At 36.1% G+C, this 24,978-nt stretch overlaps 1 protein-coding gene across 1 annotated transcript; it reads left to right on the forward strand.

The window, feature by feature from the left end:
- Positions 1–13,965: 13,965 nt before the first annotated feature.
- LOC107759500 (protein DEEPER ROOTING 1-like) lies at positions 13,966–17,926 on the forward strand. Its single transcript, XM_016577459.2, has 6 exons — positions 13,966–14,007; positions 14,811–14,864; positions 14,969–15,044; positions 16,203–16,813; positions 17,502–17,664; positions 17,769–17,926. Exons 1-6 carry the CDS (start codon positions 13,966–13,968, stop codon positions 17,786–17,788), a joined length of 966 nt encoding a protein of 321 aa, XP_016432945.2. The 3' UTR covers positions 17,789–17,926.
- Positions 17,927–24,978: the final 7,052 nt, after the last annotated feature.

Here is a 24,978-nt window from a genome sequence, read left to right on the forward strand (position 1 = left end):
CAACCCGGTAAAATCCTCCGGGGCGGATGAGTCTATACCATCAAAAAAGCCTCGGAGGGGATCATCCGCTCCATGGACCTCCTCATGGGATCGCTCATTCGTCATTCGGGCTTCATCAAACATTGATTCTATGAACGAAGATGTTACCGAAATATCTATAACGTCGGGCGGGGTAGGACCGACATCTCGCGAGTCCTCGGCCCTTACCTCGGCATCAGCCTCGCGAACTTGAGGGGGATTGGCTTGAGTCGTTTCCCCTTCGGCTGCCACCCATTCCTCGGGGACAGATGGCTCATGGGCCATGAAGATGTCATCCTCCTCGGGCTCGTCTCTGAGCCAGAGGAGTGATTCTGAGTCAAGCAATCGGGAGTTGGAGGTTTCTTTTGGCTTACGAACCAACCTCCTTTTCGTTTTCTTTTTCTCCAAGCTCGGTGAACTCGGGGCCCTTTTTCTTTTCTTCTCCCCTACTGTGGCCCCGGGCTGTCCTGAAGCAGAAGGATCGACAGGTAAGTCCTCGCCCCCAACCGAGGGCTTAAGCTCTACGGTCTTAGGAAGACCTGCAAAAGAAGGGTAAAGAAAAAATAATAAGAACGTAATGCTAAGAGAAGAAGCCTAACTCAACCTACTCAGGAAAGGAATCTTACTATGACAACGGGCCTCCCAATGGCCCTTCGAGAATTTGCGCCATAAGTGCTCGGAGTAAGACATCTATAAGACAATACCTTAGACCTACTCCTTGAGTTGAGGGACAACATTCGGAACTCGGGCAACAACTGCACCACCACGAATACAACGAGAAAAAGAGAGACGAACACAAAATCAACATTTGAGGGAAAGTTTTACTTATGTGATGTATTCCACTTCTCGGGGAACGTCATGAATTCGTCCGGGATCAAATCTGAGGTCCTCACCCATACAAAATGACCCTACCAGCCTCGGTCCCGGTCCTCATCGATACACAAAAATGGGGCTTTACTGGACCGGCGAACAAGCTTTATCAGTCACCCCCGAAAAATTCGAGGACTGTATAAATGGAGCAGATGATCGATGTTAAATGTGCATGAATCAATTTTATTTACAAAAACTCGAAGGAGGATCACGATCCTCCACAGTGAAGGGTGAATTTGGCCGAGACAAACCTCGTACCTCTTGTAGAAGTTTATGATGACCGGATCCACTGGGCCCAGCGTAAAGGGATAAGTGTAGATACTTAGGTATCCCTCAGCATGTGTAGTAATGGCCTCCTCAGAGTCGGGGACCACTATGTCTTTATCGGCCCAGTTATAGTCCTTTCAGACTAAGGGGAGATCGTCTTCGGTGATCGGGCAAATAAATCTCGATGCTTCCTTACACCGACCCTGCACCGATGAGGGTTTCTCGACCTTGAAGTCATCAACAACCGAACAACCCCCGGGAATGAACATCTTCAAGGGAGGTTCAGGAGTCGGTTCATCACTGACCATGTTAGCAGCGGATCTCCCGAGGTCGACCACATCGGAAGTAGTTTCATTGGTTCCGACAGTCGATTGGGAGGTAGAAACAACCTTTTGGGGAACAGATTTTGAGGTTTTTGCCATTATTATAAGGGAAAACTTGAAGGAGATAGAAAAAGGTTGAAAGTTGGAAGCTTAGATGTGTTGGTTTGAGTAGATGATGAGTAAAGATTTCAAAGGAATCGTGAATAACGAAGGTAAAAATGCTAGAATGTGAAAAAGAGTAGTAAAATCCTAAGGGTACGAGGGTAGACGGTTCAATGTAAAGTAAAAAATGAACGAAAGAGGGGTTATTTATAGTGGTTCCGCGATGCTTCGTCTCCAGGGACAGCCGATCGGCAGCTAACATGCATTTAATGCCACTATGACATGACTGACGAGACGTTTTAGGCTTTTTGTCGTTTATGACACGACGTATTGGAGAAGGAATCGGGGTGCTCATGTCGTTTCTCATTAGCTTGCTTTTCGAGAAACGAGGGGACTATCTGTATACGGTTAAAACATCGAGCTCATGATACACTCCGGCCTCCAACAGAGTAAAACGAGCTCGAGATATGATTGCGAAGGATCAGAATCGAAGCAAGGGTCTCATCGAGTCAGAGTCCGGGGGCTGATTGTCTGCCCTCGAGAATATCGGGGTCATGATTCGAGATCGATCCAAGTACTGAGAGACTTTGGAGAACATTGTCGGGCAATCAAGCACGACCAACAAAAGGTCGTAATATCAGCGACCGGCCGGATATCATGGCGCAGATCTCGGCACGTATCGATGTAGAACCAGCAATCAGTTAAAACAGAAGTTTTTTTACCTTTTATAGAGATGTACTTAGAGTAGGATTCCCCTACTATATAAAGGGGGTCTGATAATTCATAAGGGAGAGGGTAACACGCATTCCAAAGTAATATACTACTAATTTCACTATTATTGTAAGCTTTTTCTCTCATTCGTCAAAGTTGTCCACTATGAGCCCGGATCGAGGGTGAATGTTTCACTGAGGCTGGAATCATCCTACTCGCGTGGTTTGAATTTACTATATCTTTACTTGTCCATTCTAACTCGATTTATCATTTGTATCAAATTAATCCACATATCTTTAAAATTACATACAAATTTAATTGTTATCCGATTTTGAGATTAAACATATAGATGTTGAAGTTGCTACGAAAGAGTGAGGTAGAATAATAATTAGAGTCCATTTGAACCGCGAGAATAAAGAACATTTGATTCATGTCTTTAATTGGACTAGTACACAATAATAATACTGGGTGCTTTAAGAAGAAAAAAAAAAAGTAACAATTCCACTTACTTCAATTAGGTCTATAGTTCCAATTTCAGAAAGAGTTTTTTTTTTTTTTTTTTTCCCTTCCTTTTATCACCTCCCTCCCATCTCCCTTCGGCCACGACCCACTCTTGGGAAAAGAATTTAGCTAGGGAAAAAACAATTAATTAAAAATAGAAAAGTTGAAGTATTGTTGTCATGGGAAGACATCAAGGATCATCAGTTCACATGGTACTGTATTAAATACCGACACATTAGCACGTATCTCATGCTTTATGCTTGTTTTGTCAATTCTATAGATAACTCTTGCGAAAGATACGTCTATGGTATTAACCTTTTAAATAAGTAGCATTAGGTAGAGGAAACTAAGAACCAAGATAAAAAAATATCTTCTCCCTAACAATTCCCATTCCATATCCAGTAGTTTCGAGTAGCCAATTAATCATAAATTTGAAAATAATTTAACTTAACTTTTTATTTTATTTTTAATGAGAAACTTTTATAACCATACATATATCATGACATATTTATGACCAGGGGCGACTGTAGAGTTTGGCTGCCGGGTTTATCTGAACCCAGTAGTTTTGATGCTAAAAATTTTAAAAATTGAACCCATAAAATCTGAATCCTAGATCCGCCTCTGTCTAAGACCATAAGTTTTAAAAGATTTAAAGTCACACAAATATATTATATGATATACTTGAGATCACAAATTTCTAAAGTCAACTTTCTTTTTTAAGCTCTATATTTTCAAATAGTTTCACAAAATTGAACACGAAGTATATTCTTTAAATATTTTGCAAGCATTTCGACACAGTATCATAGTAACATTATTTTTCAAAAAACAGGACTGTTGCGTTTCCGTCATATTTTGTACTTTACTCCATACGACTTTGATCCCCAATCAAGCCTGAGCAAAAATCATAAGAAAACGAAACCAAATTACTTGATATATACAATTCTGACAAATTTCCTCAACTCTAGCTTTATTTGATAGTGTGAATTTAATTTCTGTGAAACTGCTCTACGCAAAACCGGCACATGCTTCCAAAAAAAGAAGGAAAAGTAAAGAGGAATTAAGTCACGTCCCAATATGACCATCAAGATTAAAGTCTTATCTGGATCAAACTTCTTGTTAATTAGTTGGCTTTCATATTCATTTAACCATTTTCATGCCAACTTCTAGTCATCTGATCAATCGATACACTTAAACCATCGTTAACCAAGGTCTTGTGGTCGAGGCTTGGGAATGAATATTTAATTTCTTTAGTAGGATGCATTTTATTTTCCTTAGTAAAACCTAATCTGATATGGATGCGAATTAGTTGGGCCAGACTTCTAATACGGAATGGTTAAGAAAAAACATCATTGAATGACCTACATCTGGGAGTAGGAGCCACACCTCTTTCAAGTAGTCTTTATCTTGCTACAAAGATTAGACATTTATGTCCAATGCATGTTATGTTTATTTATTGTTTCATGGTGTTATATGAGTAGAGAATTAATAACTCAAAAGACAAGACATTTTCATGGTTTGCTTGCTCTGGCTGCCTCATTCTTTGATTAATTTATCAAACTTCTTCCACATGCATGTTTCTATTTCCTTCGTCATTTCCACATTTGTCATACAGTATTCGTCCATATCAAGTTCCACTATAGATGTTCCACACTGTCCTCGTCGGTTAATGTAGCAAAAACATGCAATACAAAAAAAAAAAAAACAATTGAGTAGCATGTAGTAGCAATTATATAAAGGCGTATAAGTGTGCTAGAATTACATTCAACAAATCTCGATTCAAGATAAATTCATGAGAAAGTGGTATCTCCTTAGGATCTACTCCAGCGTTTAGAAAATAGTTAATCAGTAAAGATACATGTACTTGATGCCCCGCCCAAGAGAGAGACTCAAGTCCTAGTAGTCCTGTCAAATGGTGATTCAGCATAGATTCTACATCTTGAAACCGAGTTAATTTTGACGTCGCTTTATGATAATGAAACCAACCAGCAAAAAGTATTAACGCTGCAAAGACCAATTAATGCCCCAATTGATGTACAAGATAGAAAAATCCTTTTGTACAAGGTAATGAATGAGTTATCATATCTAGGGCTGGGCATATATCGGATAAAATAGATAGTCCAAATCGAAAAAAGCTTATTGGGTTATCGGTATCGGGTATACCTGTTAATCGGGTCGGGCTGACCCGTTTACAACCCGGCTCAGCTCGGTACTGTAGCGTGGGGGGCGGGCTGGGACGGGTTGAGCGGGGAGCGGATTTCAAACGAACAGTTTTTTGATATTGGTGCACCGGAACCCGTTAACGGGTTTTTAACGGGCTACAGCCCGGTTCAGCCCGTTTTTTTTTTTGTGGACCATTGCCAACAATCAAATTCAAATATGACCGTTGGCCAACGGCCCTTTTTTTTTGCAGAAATGGCCATTTCGGCCTACCTCCTTAAGAAAATAGCCCCCATACCCCTAACATTTGATAAATTATAATTTTAACCTTTTAAAAACTATAAATAGCCCCCCTTTTTCTTTATTTTTCCTCACAATTCACTTTCTTACTACTCTAATTCTCTCTCAATTCTCTCTTGATATTATTGATTATTGTTCTTAAATTCTCAATTACTTATTATTTTAAGTTTCATCAAATATTTAATTTAGCCATTGCAAAATTATTATTATCAAATATCAAGTATTCAAGTGAAGTGTGGTATCAACTATCAAATATCGATCTATCAATTGAAGTTTGATTTTTGATATTAAATTTGGTGCGGCATCCGGAATCCCGGTACACTCGTTCCATATCTTTCTCTTCTTTGGTGTACACTTATTTTATTATTTAGAATTATTAATTTAATTTACATAATGGATATATTTAGAGCAGCCAAAAAAGCGTGCACTAGTAGAGGTGGTAGTAAGAAAACTTCCAAAAGATCAAGAGGTGGTGCTTGTTCTTCTAGTAGCTTTACACTTATTTCTAAAAGTTCACCTGAAAATTTAAATGTAGATTATGAGCGACTTCAAGAAAATTATGGTATATGATGATTTAAATGATAATTTAGATGATATTCCATCACCTGATAATCTTGAAACACCACCAGCTACACCTGGTAATGCTAGTCAAACTCAAAATATTAGGGGTGGAAGTCGTGGTAATACAAGTAGGCCTCCCCTCCCTATTAAGAAGAATCGAAGATTAAGAAGTAAGTGTTGGAATTTTTTTGACAGACTAGAAGAAGATAAAAATTATGTAAGATGTAGAATTTGTAAGGATATTTATAAACATGAGACCGGTAAGGGAGGGGGAACGGGTCAATTTCGTAGGCACATGGTAGACAACCACCCTCTTGATTTGGGAGTAGATGAGGAAGATGGGCAACAAAAACTTAACCCGGGTACTGAAGGGTTAATGGGTAAATACGATATTGAGAAAGATCGGGAAGAATTAGCTAAAATGATTGTTTTAGGTTGTTTACCTTTTAGTTTTGCTGCTTCACCATATCTTGTTACTTATATTCAAAGAATTTATAACCCTTTGTTTAGTTTACCTTTAATTTGCAAGTTCAAAAATAACAAAATCAAAAAAGAACTTGCAACTTAATTTGAAGTATTATATATTATTCAATAAAAATATCAAATGAAAGTCTTCGAAGCTTGATCCTTACATATTGCCTATTGGTCTTATTAAATAATTTTTTGTAGCCACTTACTTTCAAATTTCAATTTTAAAATTATAAAATTCAAATTTTAAATTTAAAACTTTAAACTTCAAAGTTTAATTCTAAGCCTTAAAAGTTTGCAAACACTTAAGTATCAATAACATTGAATAAGAAAAAAAAAATTTACTAAAAAAAAAATAAAAAAAAATTGCACGGCCCGGTCCAGCTCGAACCCGAACGGACAAAAAAAAACCTGAAAAAGTACAGCCCACTAACTCAGCCCGCTAACAGCCCGCAACGTTAAACGGACGGGCTGATTTTTTTTATGTCCAGCCTGTCCCAACCCGCCCGTTAGACACCCGTAGTATCAGGTTATTGGATTAACGGTTCGGTAATGGTTTAGTGTCATTTTACTATTGGGTTATCGGTTCGGGTCTTGGTTTGCCCAATTTTTTAACAGTTTAACCGATAACCCAATAAACTTTATAAAAATACGATTTTACCCTTAGATATATAAATTTTTCAATTCTCTATCTACTGTTCTAACCCTCCCAAATTTGTCATTCAACAGAGAGAAATAATGTTGTAAAGTTTATTATATTCTTTGAGAGGTTACAACAATCGAGAAAATTTATCATATTCTTTATACAGCACACATAATCTTTCATTACTTCTTCTAATATAATCGAGATTGAGTTATCTTATCGGAAAAACCGATAACGATCGATAACCGATTAACCAATAATCGAAAACTGATATCTTATCGGTTCGGTTATCGGTTTAGCATATTTATAAACCGATAACCGATATACTAAACCGATAACATTCACAACCGAACAGAATCGACCGATGCCCACCACTAATCATATATGCAGTTTAGCATCTGGGATATTCTACATGCAGGTGCTGGCGGCGATCCAATATATAGATGATTAATATATCCAAAATAATGCAATACAATACAGAGGATTTAAGATTAATGAATATAGTATAAGATACGAGATATATACCTTTCAAGCAAGTTGCATGAAACTTTATCTCAAGATTAGCACTGTCCTTGCCTTGAATCATATATAATTGAACAATTTTTCTTTTTATCTATGATTTAAATTCTAAATTACCCTTTAAAAATGCTAGATTCTCCTTTGATTATTAGTTTATTGTTAATGATGGGTGGGTCAACCAATCTCAAACCCTGAAGCCTCTTCTAATTGGAGTTATTACTCCTGGTAGATGTAGTACGTAGAGTTATTGTTATACTTATTTGATAATTTAATGTATAATTCATAGCAATAATTGCTAAGGATGAGTGTAAGTTGCCCATAAGTCATTATCAGGCGTGGAACACTTTTTAATATTTATAAATCCAATAATTAAGCAATTTAGTTGTTTAGAGATGATTGAATTATGTTACTTTTAAAGGTGAATAATTACTTTTTTCGATTTGCTTATGAGTCCAAAGTACATTTCTTATGTGGCAAAAGGTGGAGAAAGCAATAGTAATAATAAGAAATGAATAAAAGAAGATATCTTTACAATGAAAACTAAGTGACTTGCACTAGTCACCTTTACTACCTGCAACATCTTTCATTAGAGCCTTAATGATGGTTTTAAGTCAAGTAGATAATAGGCAATGTTAGCTTCTCTAAGCAAATCCAAAATTATTACTCCCTTCTGTCCACTTTAATTGAGTTTTTGGCCTTTTTTGTAGTCAACAATATTTGATTTTTTCAGATATCAACAAGGAATTAACTTCTTTTTTTAAAAGTTGTCATTGGAGTAAAGAGCCTAGAAATATTTGTTATATTTTCAATGAACAAATTAAGGTTAATATGGTCAATTTTATTGTTAATTATTACTAAAAAGTAAATTCCTTAATATGTGTGAAAATATTCAAAAAATCAATTAAAGAGCACCGGAGGGTGGAGGGAGTAACAGATTAAGAGTAAGAATTTTGATTTCTCAGTTTATATCTATTGTCTCCCTTATCTGTCCTGAACAAGTATATAGGGCAGTCTGATCAAATATATGGGAATCCAAAAAATATTTGTATTCTGCTGATTGCACTTATAAACAAATAAATGGATGATATTTGATTTCTGAGTAAATATTTTATTATAGGGATAGTAACGTGTTTTTAGTAGGTGATCTTGATTACATAGATAAGCTCAATTGTTGTTCGATTTACAATATTTTCATCTGTTTGTCTGAAAAAACAAATTCAAACCTAATGTAAGTGGTATGTCTATGGAAACAAAGCACTCGGTATATCTACGAAGAGCGGCAAAGTAACATTGTATAACAACTCTCAAACTAATAGTTAAAAATATACGTTATGTATGTTATATACAAAAATTATATAAATTTTATATAATTTTTTTTACTATCGAATGGAAAAAGTTTATGGCGCGGGCTAAAAGTGAAAAAAAAACAAAAAAAAAAACATGAAGAGTTGCTAACTATTCATATTGGGTCTTGTGTGGGTATGGGCTATGTAGCATTGGGCTCCAATTTACTTATGCCTAACATGTGGTAGGCTGAGTTCGTGCTTCTTAGCCCAAACAAGAATTAAGTAGATTTAAGTCAAATTACTGTTCACTTGATTGGCCTGAAAAATGTGCCAATTACATACTTATAAATTATATACTGCAAATTAACTCAAGTTGAGAGCCGGGACCATATATTTTGCACAGTAGTCAACTGTTTTTTTAAGAGAAGCCAGCAATGTTAAAGTTATCTCAATGTGACTTATAGGTTATGAATTCGAGCCGTGAAAGCAGTTACTAATATTTGTATTAATTTAGAATATTTACATTACACCCTTTGGATTGCGGCCCTTTTCCGGACCCTACGTGAATACGGGAGGCTTTAGGCACATGTCTGTCCTTTAGTATACTACTAGAAATTCGGTAAAAACCGACCAACGTTGGTCGATAATGGCCAAAAATCGACCAAAATGCGACCATTTACGTGTGGACGGTATTTTTGTGGTCGGAAAGGAATACCGACCACAGTTGGTCGGAAATTACTGACCAACTTTGGTCGGTCAATTAAATTCAAAAAAAAAAATATTGCAAAAAAATCGACCAAAGTTGGTCGATTTTTTCCGACCAAAGTTGGTCGGTATTTTAATTATGTAATAAAAAAATTCACCATCTGGGAATCGAACCGGGGTCTGTATTGTGGCAGGATACTATTCTACTACTAGACCATTGGTACATTTTGTTTTAAGATTGTCTTTTATTTGATTTATACTCTTTAATTATATTTTTGCACGAAAATAACCGACCAAAGTTGGTCGGTTTTATTAAAAAGTAAAATTACCGACCAAAGTTGGTCGATTTTTTTAAATGACCCGCCGAATTAACCGACCAATTTTGATCGGTTTTTTTAAATGACCCGCCGAATTAACCGACTAATTTTGGTCGGTTTAATATTAATTTTTATTTATTTTAATTGAAAAACCGATCAAAGTTGGTCGGTTTCTTGAAATATAAATTTTGCGGGACTCAAAAATAGTTTCCCGCATTTTTGCTCCAAAGAAAACCGACCAAAGTTGGTCGGTTTCGTCAAAAAATAAAAATTAAATATCTTAATTTAATTTTTTGACCGATCAAAGTTGGTCGGTCGACCTTGATCGGTTTTTGTCGAATTTTTAGTAGTGGTAGTCAACTGTTTGTTTCAAAATAAATTAGGAAAAAAAGAGATGAAAAGTAGAAGAAGATTCAATGAGATACGAGATATATAGCCCGTCAAACTGAAATCGTAGGGGCACTTTATTTTTATGTAGTAGAGAGGTCCACATAATTCAATGCCTTAGTTTAATAGAAGCGAGGTGGAGAAACTTTCCATATTTGGAAAGTCACATATACCCATTGCGAGAAATAAGGTTGGATTTCTTTTGCAATTTCACCATATCGAAATCTAGAAATCAACCCACATGTGCCTTTATATGCTTTTTAACCTTATTGGTGGGAGTGACTTCTTTGTACTATTCATTATCTTTTCCCTGTATATATGCATATCTCGAGGTCAAGGTGGAATGATGGGGATCTTAAATAAATTAACTAAGCTTCTAAGGAAGTTCATGACAGGATCAGTGACGATTAATCTTGTTTTTCCTTCTTTGTATGATCCTCAAGTTTCTGCAATTAGTACTTTTAAAACCATTTTGAGGTCTATAAGTTTTTGGTAATACAATTGGTGACGCTAAAGTCTTCTCGTTTTGCTATTTACCACTTTCATTAAAAAAGAACCCCCCCAAAAAAAAAGGAAAAAGAGAGGAGATTCTAACAATTTCAGCTTACCGGTCAGAAGCGGACCCAAGATTTTAACGTGACGGGTACTAGTATTCTACTCAATCATTCTCCTTTAAAGACTTTTAGGAGTTGTTTGGTTGAAAAGAAGTTATCTCAGAATTAGTTATTCCGCGATTAGTTATTCCACTTTTTCATGAGAATAAAAAATACTATAATTCCGAGATAACTAATCTCAGGACTAATTATACTGCAATTTTCTTCCAACCAAACATGGGATAAACTCTTCTTAAATTTAATCTTGGGTACTAATATTCCATTCAACCAATGTCTTTTAAAGACTTTTAGGGTTTAGGGTGCTGAGTTTTTAAATTAACCATTTTCAAGGTATATACATATTAACACACAATTTTTTTGTTGAAGTTTACATGGTTCGATTACCCTTTAAGGCTATACATTGATCCGCCTTCTATATTAGTACTATATTTGCTACACCCTACCCTTTTTAGTCAATTCCTCAATTAGGAGTACATTGCTTAAGCCCACTAATTCAGATCTCGCGCCTATTGAGTGCCTCCTTCTTGCCTTTCACCACGGTCTCTTGGCTATTTTCATTCATAACAACGTTGCATGCCGAGCTAGGCCACCACCTAGCATAAGCATGCATATTGTCTCAATACAGGGGCGGATCTACATAAAGCCTTGTGGGTGTTTGAGCACCCATTAACCCCGACGCGGAGTATGTTTAATTATATAGAAAATATGACAAAGTTACTAAATATAATAAGAAAGCACCCAGCATACAAAATTACTGATGGTTGCTTTGGCATAGGGTGGGTGCTGAGAGATTATTGATGCGGGTAGCCAGGGTTCGAATCTCCATTCTACACCAATTTTATGTGCATTTTACTCTTTATAGTTTAGGTCTTATTGTCGTTTCTTTTCAGCACATACGACATTTTTTCCCCCAAACTAGTCTTTTTTTTTTCTTCTTTTCTTGACAGACTTCATTGCTGGCTTCTTGATTCAGTTCTTTTTTTTTTTTGCTTTTCCTTTATCTGGTTGGTTATAGATAATAATAGAAAAAATTAGCTTCCAAAAGACTCCAAGCCCTTCTTGAAATTTTATCTAACAGTTTAATTTGAAAAATAATTGTAAGTGTAAGCAATAATGCTATTATATTATCTTTTTCATAATATAAAAAGTCCAGTACAGTTGTGGCTTGTGACTTGAAATCTCTTTTTAATGATAATATTAAGTGTAATTCTCTTATTTAACTCTTTTATTGTCGTGTTCAAATAATTGTGCACTTATGTTATGTGTTTGATAGTAACTTTACGTTAAAAAATGAAGCACTCACGACCATAAAATTCTGGATCCACCATTGTCTCAATATATAACACAAGTAGTGCTATAAACATAGAGTTTGATCGTGACATTATTATGTGCACAAGTGAAGAAATTGTGAACAAAAAAAAAGGTACAAAAATAGGTACCAAAAATGTAATTTTACCTTAATATTTTGTGTGAAGTGTAAGAAATGAGAAAATTTCGCGAGAGTTGAAAACTATAAGACTAAGCCATTGTTATTTTAATCATATCAGCAATTGTTTAAAAGAGAGTTACTGTGCATAACAGTGAGAACTTATCATTTCATTCTTAAGAGCTAAGCCTCGCACCGCGCAAAGAGGAAAGAACGTGGAGGTCTGCAGGTCCTTGTATCATCAATTTCTTTAATCACAGTCTAACCACATTTTAAAGAGATTAATTTATATTATTATTGTGGTGATATTAGTTATCATAATCTCACTTATAAGTCAACCCGACCTCTTTGGTGCACGTGTTGGTCCAAAATCATTTGATGGGCTTTTGATGTCCCGACACCTGGTGTTCTTCTCCTTTTTTTTTTTAATTTATTTTTTTGTTGTTGTAAAGTGTTATTTGTGCATGTTTAACATACAAACAGAAACACAAGAAAAATAATGAGAAAATAAAAATAAAAGAAAGGCAGGACGGCTCTCTGGCAGACTCTTTCCTCTTCATATTAAGACTCAAGTTTAATATTATATTATTGTTTTTTTATGAGTTGTTTGGATGGTTGTTATATATCGTTTTATAATGTATTGTATTGTATTTTATTGTATTATATTGTTTAATAAATATAATATTTGGATAGATTGTATCATTTGTCGTTGTTGTTTGATGTTATGTACCAATAATATGAAGAATAAACTTACAATATTACAAAGAAAAATAGGGTACGAGGAAATATTATTATATAAAAAAGTAAGTTAAAAGATAAAATATGACTGTTTAATAATAAGGAAGGGCAAGATGAGAAAAAAATAAGGTAACGACGCGACCATACCAAATCAGTCGTTATACAAAGTGGCATTTTTCGTCATTATGTAACGGCAGATTTAACGATACGATACAATAAAATTTAAGTAACAATCAAAACAAACATTGTATTTAAAATAACAATACGATACAATATAATAGTCTTAGTATTCTCATTTATTTATATTAAATATTGTATTTTGTAGTATTTTTTCTAACTTTTATGTGTAAATTTTACTTTGAGAATTAACCATAATAAATCAATTTCGAATTCAACCCCAAAAATTTGACCATTGATCATGGCAAACGTCTTAATTTTAATTTTTGGGGGGACAAAAATATAGTACTCTAGGATTTTTTTAAAAATCTGGAAATATAACCTCCTTAATTAATTATAAATGAGTTTGGAGCACCAGACCCGAAGTGATGGGGCGCTGCTTCTGGGCGTTGGATATGAATTGCTGGGCAAACTATATTATGGCTGTCTACTTGTCCCTGGCCTGCTACATATACATATATTCCATTTTAAGAATACTTCAGATATACAACCAAATCTCCATGAATAAAAGCAAGTGTACTAAATATTAATGAATATAAGCAAATTGACATGTTAGTCTCATAGCTAGTCACTAGTCAAAATAGTAAACCTATGGTTTCTTGAAATTCTTTTGTAATCATTTTGCTTTCATCAAGCAATATATGAAAAGAAATTTAAAAAGACATATGACCAAAAAAAAACAAATAAAGCATTATCTTTCTTCCTCAGTCTTTGTTTACGAGTATTATGACCAAGCAAATTAAGTGACACTACATTAGTGTTTGATGTTACTTGAGCTATTTTAAATAAAAAATAATGTTCAATTATCACTTCTATGATATTCTTACCACTATTGAGCAATTAAAGAAAAAGATAAGGAATCTTATATAAATAAAATGGACATGGACTACGGTCAACCTCAAAAGTTTGCCTATGAGGTGAAAAGTATTGTTTAAAACCATACACGTAGCAACACAAAAGTCTATTCCCTTCACCAACATATGAGACATAATTGAATGCTTAAAATAAGATCTAGTCTATTGCTTTGTTAATCTTGAGCACTTAAGGTATGACTCTAGCAACACAATCAAGAAAAGAAAATTCCAGACTAGAACGAGATGCGCAAATTAGCTACTACTACTAAATACTTAAATTTGGAGCTAGCTAGATATTCGTGTGATTTAACTAGGAATAAAAGGGTCTAGAAATAAACTCATGTCGTGGCCATAACCGTTGGATAGCAAATGGTCTCATTGAGCTAAAAAGGTTGCCTCAAGATTAGCAGTCAGCTTGAATCTCAGCACTTCCACCGCCTTCCTTTTTAACATTTTGGTCACTCTCTCCAATGTGTGTATCTTTTTACTAAAAAGGTAAAAATGGGTAGTTTCATTTTGTCCATATAAGAAGATAGTAGAACGTTTCTTGACTTTAGTTGGTACATCTCTTGGTATTTGGGACTCTTGACTCGAGACTTACAAGCATAGTTCCCATTACCCTCTAATGTTTTGACAGCTTTTAAATTGATGAATATAGACGCATAGTAGTACTTGATAGAGTATCAAGTTGGATGAAACTAGGATTTTTCAAGAGCCGTATTTAGGAACTTGAACCAATAGAATTGCTCTATTTTGCCATGGTTTTCCTAACACTCTCTTCTTTATTTATTACAACTACTAGCTAGCAAAGCTCTCTTCTCATTGGCTTCTAGCTAATATCTCTCTCTCTCTCTCTTGTTCCACAGATCAGATCACCAACTTCAAAGGTGATCATCAAAGAGCTTCCTTCAAATATGAAGGTAATTGGTATAATCTAAGCATTAATCTTTTATTTATGGTAATGGAAGGTCTAAAATAAAAGCTTTTTATGGTTGTTTATAATTTGGTTGTTTTGTGTTTGCAGTTCTTTAGCTGGATGCAAAATAAGTTCAATGGCGGACAAGGAAACAGATCAATGCATAATGCAGTTCAAACCAAAAGTAAGCCTTCTTCCCCATCTTTAGCAGAAAAAACATCTCCTTTTATTGGCTGCCTTTTTCTAAGGGATAAAGCAAACATGCATATGCTATCATAGATAACTGCGGTATACTTGATAGACGAAGATCGGATGGAACTAAATTCATTAATTTGGCTCAAAATATATGTGTATACATGCAAAAAAAAAAAAAAAAAAAAAGTAAAAAACATATAGTAATAGTACTACTTTAAGATTATATATTTTGATTCCAACTACTTTATATCTTGGGTTCTCTTCTACCATACCAAATTCATCATAGACGAATTCAGAATTTAATCTTGATGGATACAAATTTTACAAATTTTAGCACTGAATGCATTGTACTTTTATAATTATGAGTTCAAAATCTAATATTTGTTAAAATTTAAGTAGTTATTCATATATATATATATATATATATATATATATATATATATATATATATATATATATATATATATATATATTTGTGTTTAGTGTCAAAATATTGCATTCAACCTGAACCTATAGCTCATAAACTAAATCCGCCCCTTCATCATTTATGCATGGGCAACTAAAAGAATATTTGCATGGATGCCACTGCGATCTATAATCTATGCATATGTAACTGAATCAAATTTGGTCCGACCAGTTTCTCGACAAATGCTAGAATAGTTGTCGACCTAATGAAAATGCATATCCCAAGCTTACTTAAACGACGGCATAAATGGAGGATTTTGTTCATTTATTCTCTCCTCAAACACTAAGGCTGATATAATTCCGACCAAGAAGACAATAAAATTTCGAACTGGGAAAATATGCTGGAGTGTCTCCCTTGACACACAAGTAATTAATTTCCCTCTACATTACTTTTTTAATTAACCTTATTCTGCCTAATTAAGAAGGGAATTCTTGACGTAAATGGTAAATTAAAGTTGTTGTCACGTGACCAGGATATCACGGGTTCGAGCTGTGAAAACAGTCTCTTGCGGGTAAGACTACGGACAATAGACTCTTGTGGTCCGGTGCTTCCTTGGACCCCGTGCATAGCGGGAGCTTAGTGCACCAAACTGTCTTTTTGTTCTGCTTAATTAATTTTCCTTAACTAGAAAATTGGTTAATTAGCTTCTTGCTAACTCCCTTAACTTGTTTCTTATTATAGATCAGACAAATCAAGAACGTCCTCGCAACGAAGAATTCAACGGTTGGCCTGATTCGTTATTGGCCATTGGAACTTTTGGTACAACCAGCAGTAATCTCAAAGAAAAATCAGAGAGCGCCCAAAACGTACAAAATCAAGATCGGGATGAAATAATCTTAGATGATAATAATAATAATGAGCAAAGTTCCTCTCCAGATTTAGCAGAATTCACACCTGAAGAAGTTGGTAAACTACAGAAAGAATTAACAAAGTTATTATCAAAAAAACCTGCTGCTAAATTAGCTGATCAAGGACGACAAGATGGTGATCTCCCATTGGATAGATTCCTTAATTGCCCTTCAAGTTTGGAAGTAGATCGTAGGGCTTCTTCCAGCAGATTTAGCAGTACTAATTACTCAGATAATTATGATAATTACGATGAGGAAGAAATTGATAGAACTATTAGAGCAATCATTGGAAGATGCAAGGATCATGTTTGCAAGACGAATAAAAAGAAAGTAAATGGGATGAAATCCATTTCTTTCCTTCTCAAGAAAATGTTTGTTTGCTCAAGTGGTTTTGCTCCTACTCCTAGTTTACGAGATACATTTCCGGAATCAAGAATGGAGAAGGTAAACAAATTTGAGTTTTAGTTATGCACTATAATATCTGTTTGTGACTGCTTCTGCCGAGGGTTTATCGGAAACAACATTTCTATCTTTTTAGGGTAGGGACAAAATCTATCCTCTCCCAGACTCCACTTGTGTTATTGTTATTGTTGTATTGTTATGTACTACACTAACCATCATTTTAAGTACCGGTTATAATAGTTCAATACTCTCTTTCTCATGTTATCATGTCACACTTAATATAGAGAGAGAATAATATGTCAATTTAACTCGACAATATAAAAATTATTTACACATCGGTGCATAAAATATAAATTCAATAAATTTTCACATTTAATATGCATGAGCATGTGCTGGTTACTCCTTCCGGTCCACAATAAGAGACCATTTTACCTTTTTATTTTGGTTCAAAATAAGTGTCAATTTACATATATAGTTAAAGAAGGAATTAATTTTATTTTTTTAAAATTTGCCCTTGTTTACATATTTCAATGTGTCAAGGTAACAATTAATTAAGGTTAATTTAGTGAATAATTTTTTTTTCTCTAGGAGTTCGTATTTTCTTAATGAGTGTGACAAAAGTAAAATGGTCATTTATTGTGGACCGGAGAAAATATTTATATTTGCAATTTTGAAATTTGCATTTTTTTTCTTGGAAACTCATTTTCTTAATGAAATGTTGTTGTTGCAGCTTTTAAGGACAATACTTTCCAAGAAAATAAACCCTCAAAATGCAGCTCGAGTATCAACAAAGAGATATTTAGAGGACCGATGTGCACCAAAGGAAGAACAAGAGGAGAAAAAACGGGAAAAAACTTGTGATGGATCTAAGTGGGTGAAGACTGATTCTGATTGTGAGTAAAAGTTTACTTATTAGCTTTACATTAAAACAAGCTTCAAATTATTATTATTTTCAGATTAATCACAAGTTGACAAGAGCTTATTTTATTTTTTGCAGTTATTGTTCTGGAAATTTAATAGGCCTTTATGGATAAATGGGATGTTCAAAAAAATACTCTCTTTTTTTTTCTTCTGAAGATGAAGAAATAAGACATAATTAGCAAACCATATGTGTTTAATTCCAAGGCTCGTTGGCTTTCAAAGATGGAGATGATTTCACAGGCAAATGAATGTGTACAAAGATGGCAACTTGTTTATTTTTGCAGGATAATTCTTCTTAATTTACTCATATTTTTCCATGGTTGTATCCCCCGATGGATACATCACATGTTGTGTTATGTTATGGAAGAATTACTCTTGCGATTTGTACTTTTTTGGGTTTTTTTCCCAGGTGTCTACTGCAAAAATAATCTTTTTCTAGTCTTTTAATTTTGGTATTGACATTGTTTTTCAATTGGTTAGTATATCTCATACTTCCATAAATATTCATATGAGATTTAAATCATTATATATATATATATGCTTTATTTGCTTGTAAAAGGAGAGTTTTTTTCGATTTTTGATTACTTTTCTCTCCTCTACCCACAGTAGCAATCGTTTTTCATGTTTAATAAGAAAAGAGAAAAATGGAGTTAAAAGATATACTCCGTATTGTGTATCCCAACCTCGAGAATAATAAGAATAAAGTTCACCGACAAAAGTTGTGGTGGAGTGGTAACTCTTTCATTCTTAACCAAAAGGGTCTCGCGTTGGAATTATAGGTATTGAGTCGCCTTTGTTAGAGAGCAATTTACCTCAAATGTGGGACTTTCTATTGATTTCCTCAAGTACACGCAAGTATACATGGCCGTCAATAAAGTGACTCGAAAGTTGAATGTCGAACCCACAGACACTCAAATTAATCGTTAACTAAGCTAATTAAAATCAATTAATTATCCAAAATAATCAATAATGTTATTTTTCTACTAATCTACTATTGCGAAAAATAAATAAGTAATTAGCTAAATTAATTAGGAGCAAGCGATTGTGGTTGGATTTTAATCAAAGGAGATGAAGATTCCAGGGTTATGATCGGTTTGTCAATCCTATTGGGTTCGTAATTGCACATTTAATTCAAATTATCTATGATTGCTACTTGACCGGATCGTTTATATAAATAGCATGTTCCCACAATACTATCCGTCTATCCACAATATATCAACCTCATATTCCTATGGTATTGAATCTATCGTGAACGAATATAATACAGTATTCAACTAAGCAAAATTGTTAGGTATATTCCTATCCTAACCGCGAAATCGTTCCCCTAGCCACGGGTTCAAAAACAAGCTCTCTCTAATTATATTCTAATCTAAACACGGCTTTCCCAAGCATAGCATAGATGGTTAATAGAACTCAACTGTTGGCCAAATAATTAAGCAACTATGCACATAATTAGAGAAACAACCAAAGATGATAACTAGAATTAACAGTAATGTAATTAATAAACTTCAATATCCATGATAATCACAACCCTAGAATGTGAAGTTTAGCTCCACATAGACATGGTAGCAAAATAACAAATTATCCAAAAACAAAAGTAAAGATTACTAAGTTTAATGGAAAAAAGATGGAATCTGATAAATTTCGGCCTCCACGGCGGCTTCGTGCTCTCCCTTGGTCCAAAATATGTTCTCCCCCTCAAAAGCATACTTTAGGATGAATTTATAGCGGCTAGGGTTTATATGGGGTGAATTGGGCTTCTCCTAATTCAAGTTGGAGAAACTGATTTTTTTTGCTCCGGTTCCGGTCTGGCGAAGTGAACCTCGCTTCGTTGTCTGTGACTCTTCTATTTTCTTCTGCTCCGATTCCGGTCTAGCGAAGTGAACATCGCTTCGTTGTCTAGGACCTGGGCACAAAACTTATACTTCCTCCACATTCTTCTGTTTTTACTTCACTTTGCATGCAAACTTTCCAAATCACTTTCAATTGACTCCTACACATATAAATAACATTATTAAGCTCGAGTCACAAATAATCATACCACATTTAACACGATCGAGGTATAATGCAAGGCAAATTATATTCAAAAATATGGATTTTTAGCCAAACATCACCACCCCACACTTAAGCTCCAGCTCGTCCTCGAGCAACCAACAATTAACTTTATTCTTGAGCACTTTATATTTACACAATTGAAGGACGCTACACCAATGACCATGGTTGATAGTAACAATTAAACTAGAGCATATGAAATCACTTATACTTCCCTTTACTTATGCCATTCTTTGAAAATAGTCACAACAAAGACAACATGCTCATAACAGTCCTAGCCTCAATAACTGACTCAATGTCACCGTGCACTTATGGCTTGAACACCCAACATCATATAGAAGTCTAACAATTTTACCTATCCCTCGTGAAATCATATGCCCTCACAACACAATCAAGAGGGTAAGTTGAATCCACACATTCAAATCAAATGCTCAAAGATATTTTAAGGATTCATTTATATCAAAGAAAATTGCTCACTCTCACAAAAGGAGTCACATGCATGCAATTAGTACCATAGGATTTTCCTTAATGTAAATCTTTACTAATGTAGGCTAGATCGATCTAAAATCAATTAGGACTTTTCATGGTTGTAATGTGAGCTAAGGGACGGGCAAGATATATTTAGGAATAGGGACTAACCCCCCTAAGCACTTTAACATATCACATAATTAAATTTAAGCGCATATTCTTCAATCCCAACTTCAACTTCACAACTAAAATCAACCCTAACAATGTTTCCTCTTTCTTTAAGCACTAATTTAATTCATACCCACTAGCAAGGACAAGATATCAATTAATTCATCTATATTTTTCCTTCTCTTTTTTTTAGATTTTTTTCTGTCTGCTAGTGGTGTATTCTTTTACAAAATAAGTGTACCTTATTCCTTTCATTGGTTCCACTCGAAAGCCACCCAAATTCCCTCCAAATTTCTTTTAGCGCTCATTTCACAATTAAAGTGCTTTAAGAGGTAAAAGGATCAAACAACGTCAATTAAGAATAAAAAAGTATAGGCTTGTAACGTGGGTGCCAAATAAAAGTCTATAGGCTTAAAATGGTTAAATAGGGATAGATTTTATTTGTGATAAGCATTAAGCTCAAAAAGAACAAACACATCCTAAAATTATTTTTCAAACCGAGCCTCACCTAAAATTTCTCTACGACTCACATACCGGGCAATTTCTAGACACAAGTACAATGACATGGACTACACAAAAATCTCACTTCGCACATCGCACATGACTCACTAAGGACGGTCTCATTCCGACTCTCAAACTAATGCAAGCAATCACAGAGCCACAAGATATTAAGAAGACATATTTCACAGAGCCACCCATGAAAAAGAACCGAGGCATAAAGAAAAATTATGAGGGATTATTACTACCTAAAGAAAACTAAAAGACATATTTTTGGATTTTTGTTTAGACTTTAATCCATCAAGAAAACTATCTAGGAGATCCATCGCCGGGAAAAGTCAAATTTTTTTACTCTTTTTTTATTTTTCTTATTTTTCACATTTAAAAAAAATAAAAAAATAAAAAAATTAAGCTACCTAAATACTACACAACTACGAAAACAAAATTAAGAAGCTAAAATCAAAATAAGAAGTTAACAACTTTCTAACATACTATTACTAATTATCTAGAGGAATTCTCCCACCCCACACTTAAAGAGTGCAGTGTCTCCAATGCACAAATAAAGCAAAACAATAACGAGGATGGACAAGAAACTTCTTGAAAGGCCAAATGCCGAAGCAATCACGGCTCACGAGGTATTCAGACTTCCCTCAGGCATGGTTCTTTATGTGGGCACCCCCACTTAGTTCTCACCATCTAGCTTACTTTTGCACTCTTCCAATGCTTTGCTTCCTATACTTATAATTCTACAAAATAAAAACAGACACTACAAAAATAATATAATAAAAATAAAAGAAAGCAGTAAAGCTGGGTTGCCTCCCAACAAGCACCTGATTTAACGTCTTTTTGTCTCCATCTCGAACTTGTGAATTGAGCCCCTAATTTGGCTTCAAGCTTTTTGCTATGCTCTCGGGTGGTGGGACAAATGTAATTGGGCCAAGTAATCAATTTCGCATTTTACACTTCTTGGCCTTCAGATGAAGTATGTAATGTCATGGGTTTCTTTCCATCCATGCCCCATGACCCCTTGGACGCGCCTCGTGGCGTCCTGGCAAGCCTCCCAACGCCCAGTGCCACGGTCGGCCCCGTGGTCTCGGCAAGTGACAAATGCACATGTACCTCTGTTGCCCCACCGATAGCCCTTGCCAATGCCCATCAGCTGGCAGATGCCAAAAGTGTCGCGCGCACAGACAATGCCGCACACACAGACCATGATGATGCCAAGAGTTCCGCACCCACAGATCCTGATGCCTCGCCAGCACCAAACCGCAGGCAGACTCCAATAGTGTCCTGCGTACAAACAATGTTGCGCACGCAGACCCTGATGCTAAAGACAAAGTTGCTGCCAACAGATTTGTTTCTACCTTGTAGAAGACTAAGTCATTTTCATTGTAAATATAGAGTAGTTTTACTTCATTTACTTGTAGTGTGCTTCTACAGCTTAGATAGGTCAAGTCATATAACTTTGGTTTATTGTTTTAAAGCATTATTAGGGGGGATCAAGTAATCAAACTTTCTAGAAAGCAAACAATTCTCTGTACTGGTGTCTCTCCCCCTCGACACCGTGTTTCTTTTCTGCAATAGCTTTCATTAATGCAATCAAGCTTTCTTTCATTCTCAATTCTCTTTTATGTTCTCTCAATTGCTCTTGACATTGGTTTTCTCGTACGACACTGACAATCTCGTCTAGCGTACGGAAGGGACCTCAATTGGCGGACAACAACCGCACTGACATCGGTTGCTTAGCATTACGTCGCCCTTCCAAGGAATCTCAGGAAGGCACCGCGTAATAATTGGTATCAGAACCTAGGCTCGACATCGGACGAGGGAACACATTGCCATTACCACCATTTCTGACCATGGTGAATTATGGCGATCACATCATGACCCTTGAAGAGATTGTTGACATACTACAGCCCATCATAGATATGGTGCATGATCTAAGATCCAGCCTAGTTCAAAGGTTGGATGACCTGGACCGCAGAATGCGGCAGCCCAAAGTTGACACATCAAACATCAGTCGCGACTCTGAGGGAGACCGGCAAACGACAGCCGTAGAGGCAGCCGAAATTCATGGAAAATTTGAGGACCTCCAACAGGAGCGTGCTGAGCATTTAGACCATAAGGAACTAGAGGCAGACAGGGTGACTGTCATGCAACAAACCATAGACAACTTGACAGGATAACTCAATGTTGTCCATGCTGCCCTACAAGGCCTGCTTAGAGGAGGCAAAAACCAAACCAGGGGTGCTGTGAACCTCGCCCATGTGCCACAAAAGCTGAAAATTCTGGAGCCAAAGCTATACAACCGAGCTCGGGATGCTGAAGAAGTGAATAACTTCTCTTCGACATTGAACAGTACTTCGATATTGTGGAAGAGTTGGAAGAAGCCAAAAAGGGGGTGGCGGGTGAAATACGAAGCCATCAGGGCAGGGGAAGATACTCTCAAGACATGGGAAGAATTGAAGGCAGCCATACGCCTGCAGTTCTCTCCCGAAAATGTGCAATACAATGCACAGAGAAAGCTGTGGGAACTCTGCTAGACTAGGTTAGTGCGGTAATTCTCCGCGCTCATGCTAAACATACAGGATATGGGGGACAAAGACAAACGCTTCGCATACATAGAAGGTCTGAAATATCATGCTCGTATGGAGCTGCAAAGACAAAGGGTAGATACCCTGCCCAAGGCGATTCAAGCTGTAGAATGCCTTGGGGATTATCATATGGAAACTCAGAAGGATAGGCCTCAGTCGACTGTCTGAGGGGTATACAACGGGAGCTAACCTAGTAATGGTGGCCCTAGCAGAAACGGAGGAGATCGAAGTGCAACAAAATCTAAGACTCCTTCCTCAAGAAGCAACAGTGTTGCATCCGTCAACAACAATCAGGGAAGAAAGCCCCCTTCAGAATGTCGTCATTGTGACGGGAAATATTGGAACAATGAATACTCACATACACAGGTCAACGCTCATCAGACTGTTGAAGATGAGTCAGATGATGACTCAAACGAGGTAGAACAAGTAGGTTCCTTCAATGAAATTATTGGCTCCATCCCTGATACCTTTGCGGGAACCAATGCTGATAGCCCTACGAATGACGCATTCCCAATCACCAAGAAGGGGAAAATGAAGGCGGATGAGAGGCCTCCACCCATACAAGAGAGGACCTTAATGTTCGTCGAGATGAAAGTAAACGGCAGACCCATTCGGGTAATAATAGACACGGGTGCTACCCACAACTACTTAGCCTCGACTCAGGTGGAGCACCTCGGTCTAGTTATGCAAAAGAGTAGGGGTCGTGTCAAGGCTATCAACTTACCACCCCAGCCAGTGAGTGAAATATCCAAAGAAGTGCCAATGAATCTTGGCCCATACGAAGGAAGATTCAACCTACACGTAGCAATCATAGATGACTTCGAACTGATAGTGGGATTGGAATTCCTGAGGCAAACCAACACCATATCGGCACCTTATGCCGACATGCTCCTGATGAAGGGAAAAAACGGGGCCAAACCCTACATCATACCATGCATACCCATAAAAATGGCGGCTAAAAACATCTCGGCCTTGCAGTCAAAGAAGGGAGTCAAAAGACATGAACCTTTAGTTCCGGCTACCCTTAGCAATATGAATAAAAAATTATATCATCAGCCTCAAACGACTGATGACACCCCTCAGTGTGTGAAGACTTGTCAAGCATGCCATAAGGACAAGTCGGACCGCTCGGCACAAGCGGGACTTTTAAAGCCACCACATGTCCCAAAAAGACCTTGGGAAAGCGTTTCCCTGAATTTCATCATAGGACTACCCAAGGTCGGAGATCTTACAACTATCTTGGTTGTGGTAGACCGGGTTTCCAAGTATGCCACTTTCATAGCAGCCCCACAGAACATATCAGCAAAAGATACAGCTCGACTCTTCTTCTCTCATATTGTCAAATATTGGGGTCTGCCTGCCTAAAGACATCGCTAGCGACCGCGACTCACGCTACACTAGAACCTTTTGGACCCATCACTTTAGGTGCCTCGGGTCAAAATTGAGTCATAACTCAAGCTTTCATCAACAATCTGATGGCCAGACAAAACGGTTCAATTACATGCT

The sequence above is a fragment of the Nicotiana tabacum genome, chromosome 22 (genome assembly GCF_000715075.1).
Source record: "Nicotiana tabacum cultivar K326 chromosome 22, ASM71507v2, whole genome shotgun sequence".
Taxonomy (NCBI): Eukaryota; Viridiplantae; Streptophyta; class Magnoliopsida; order Solanales; family Solanaceae; genus Nicotiana; species Nicotiana tabacum.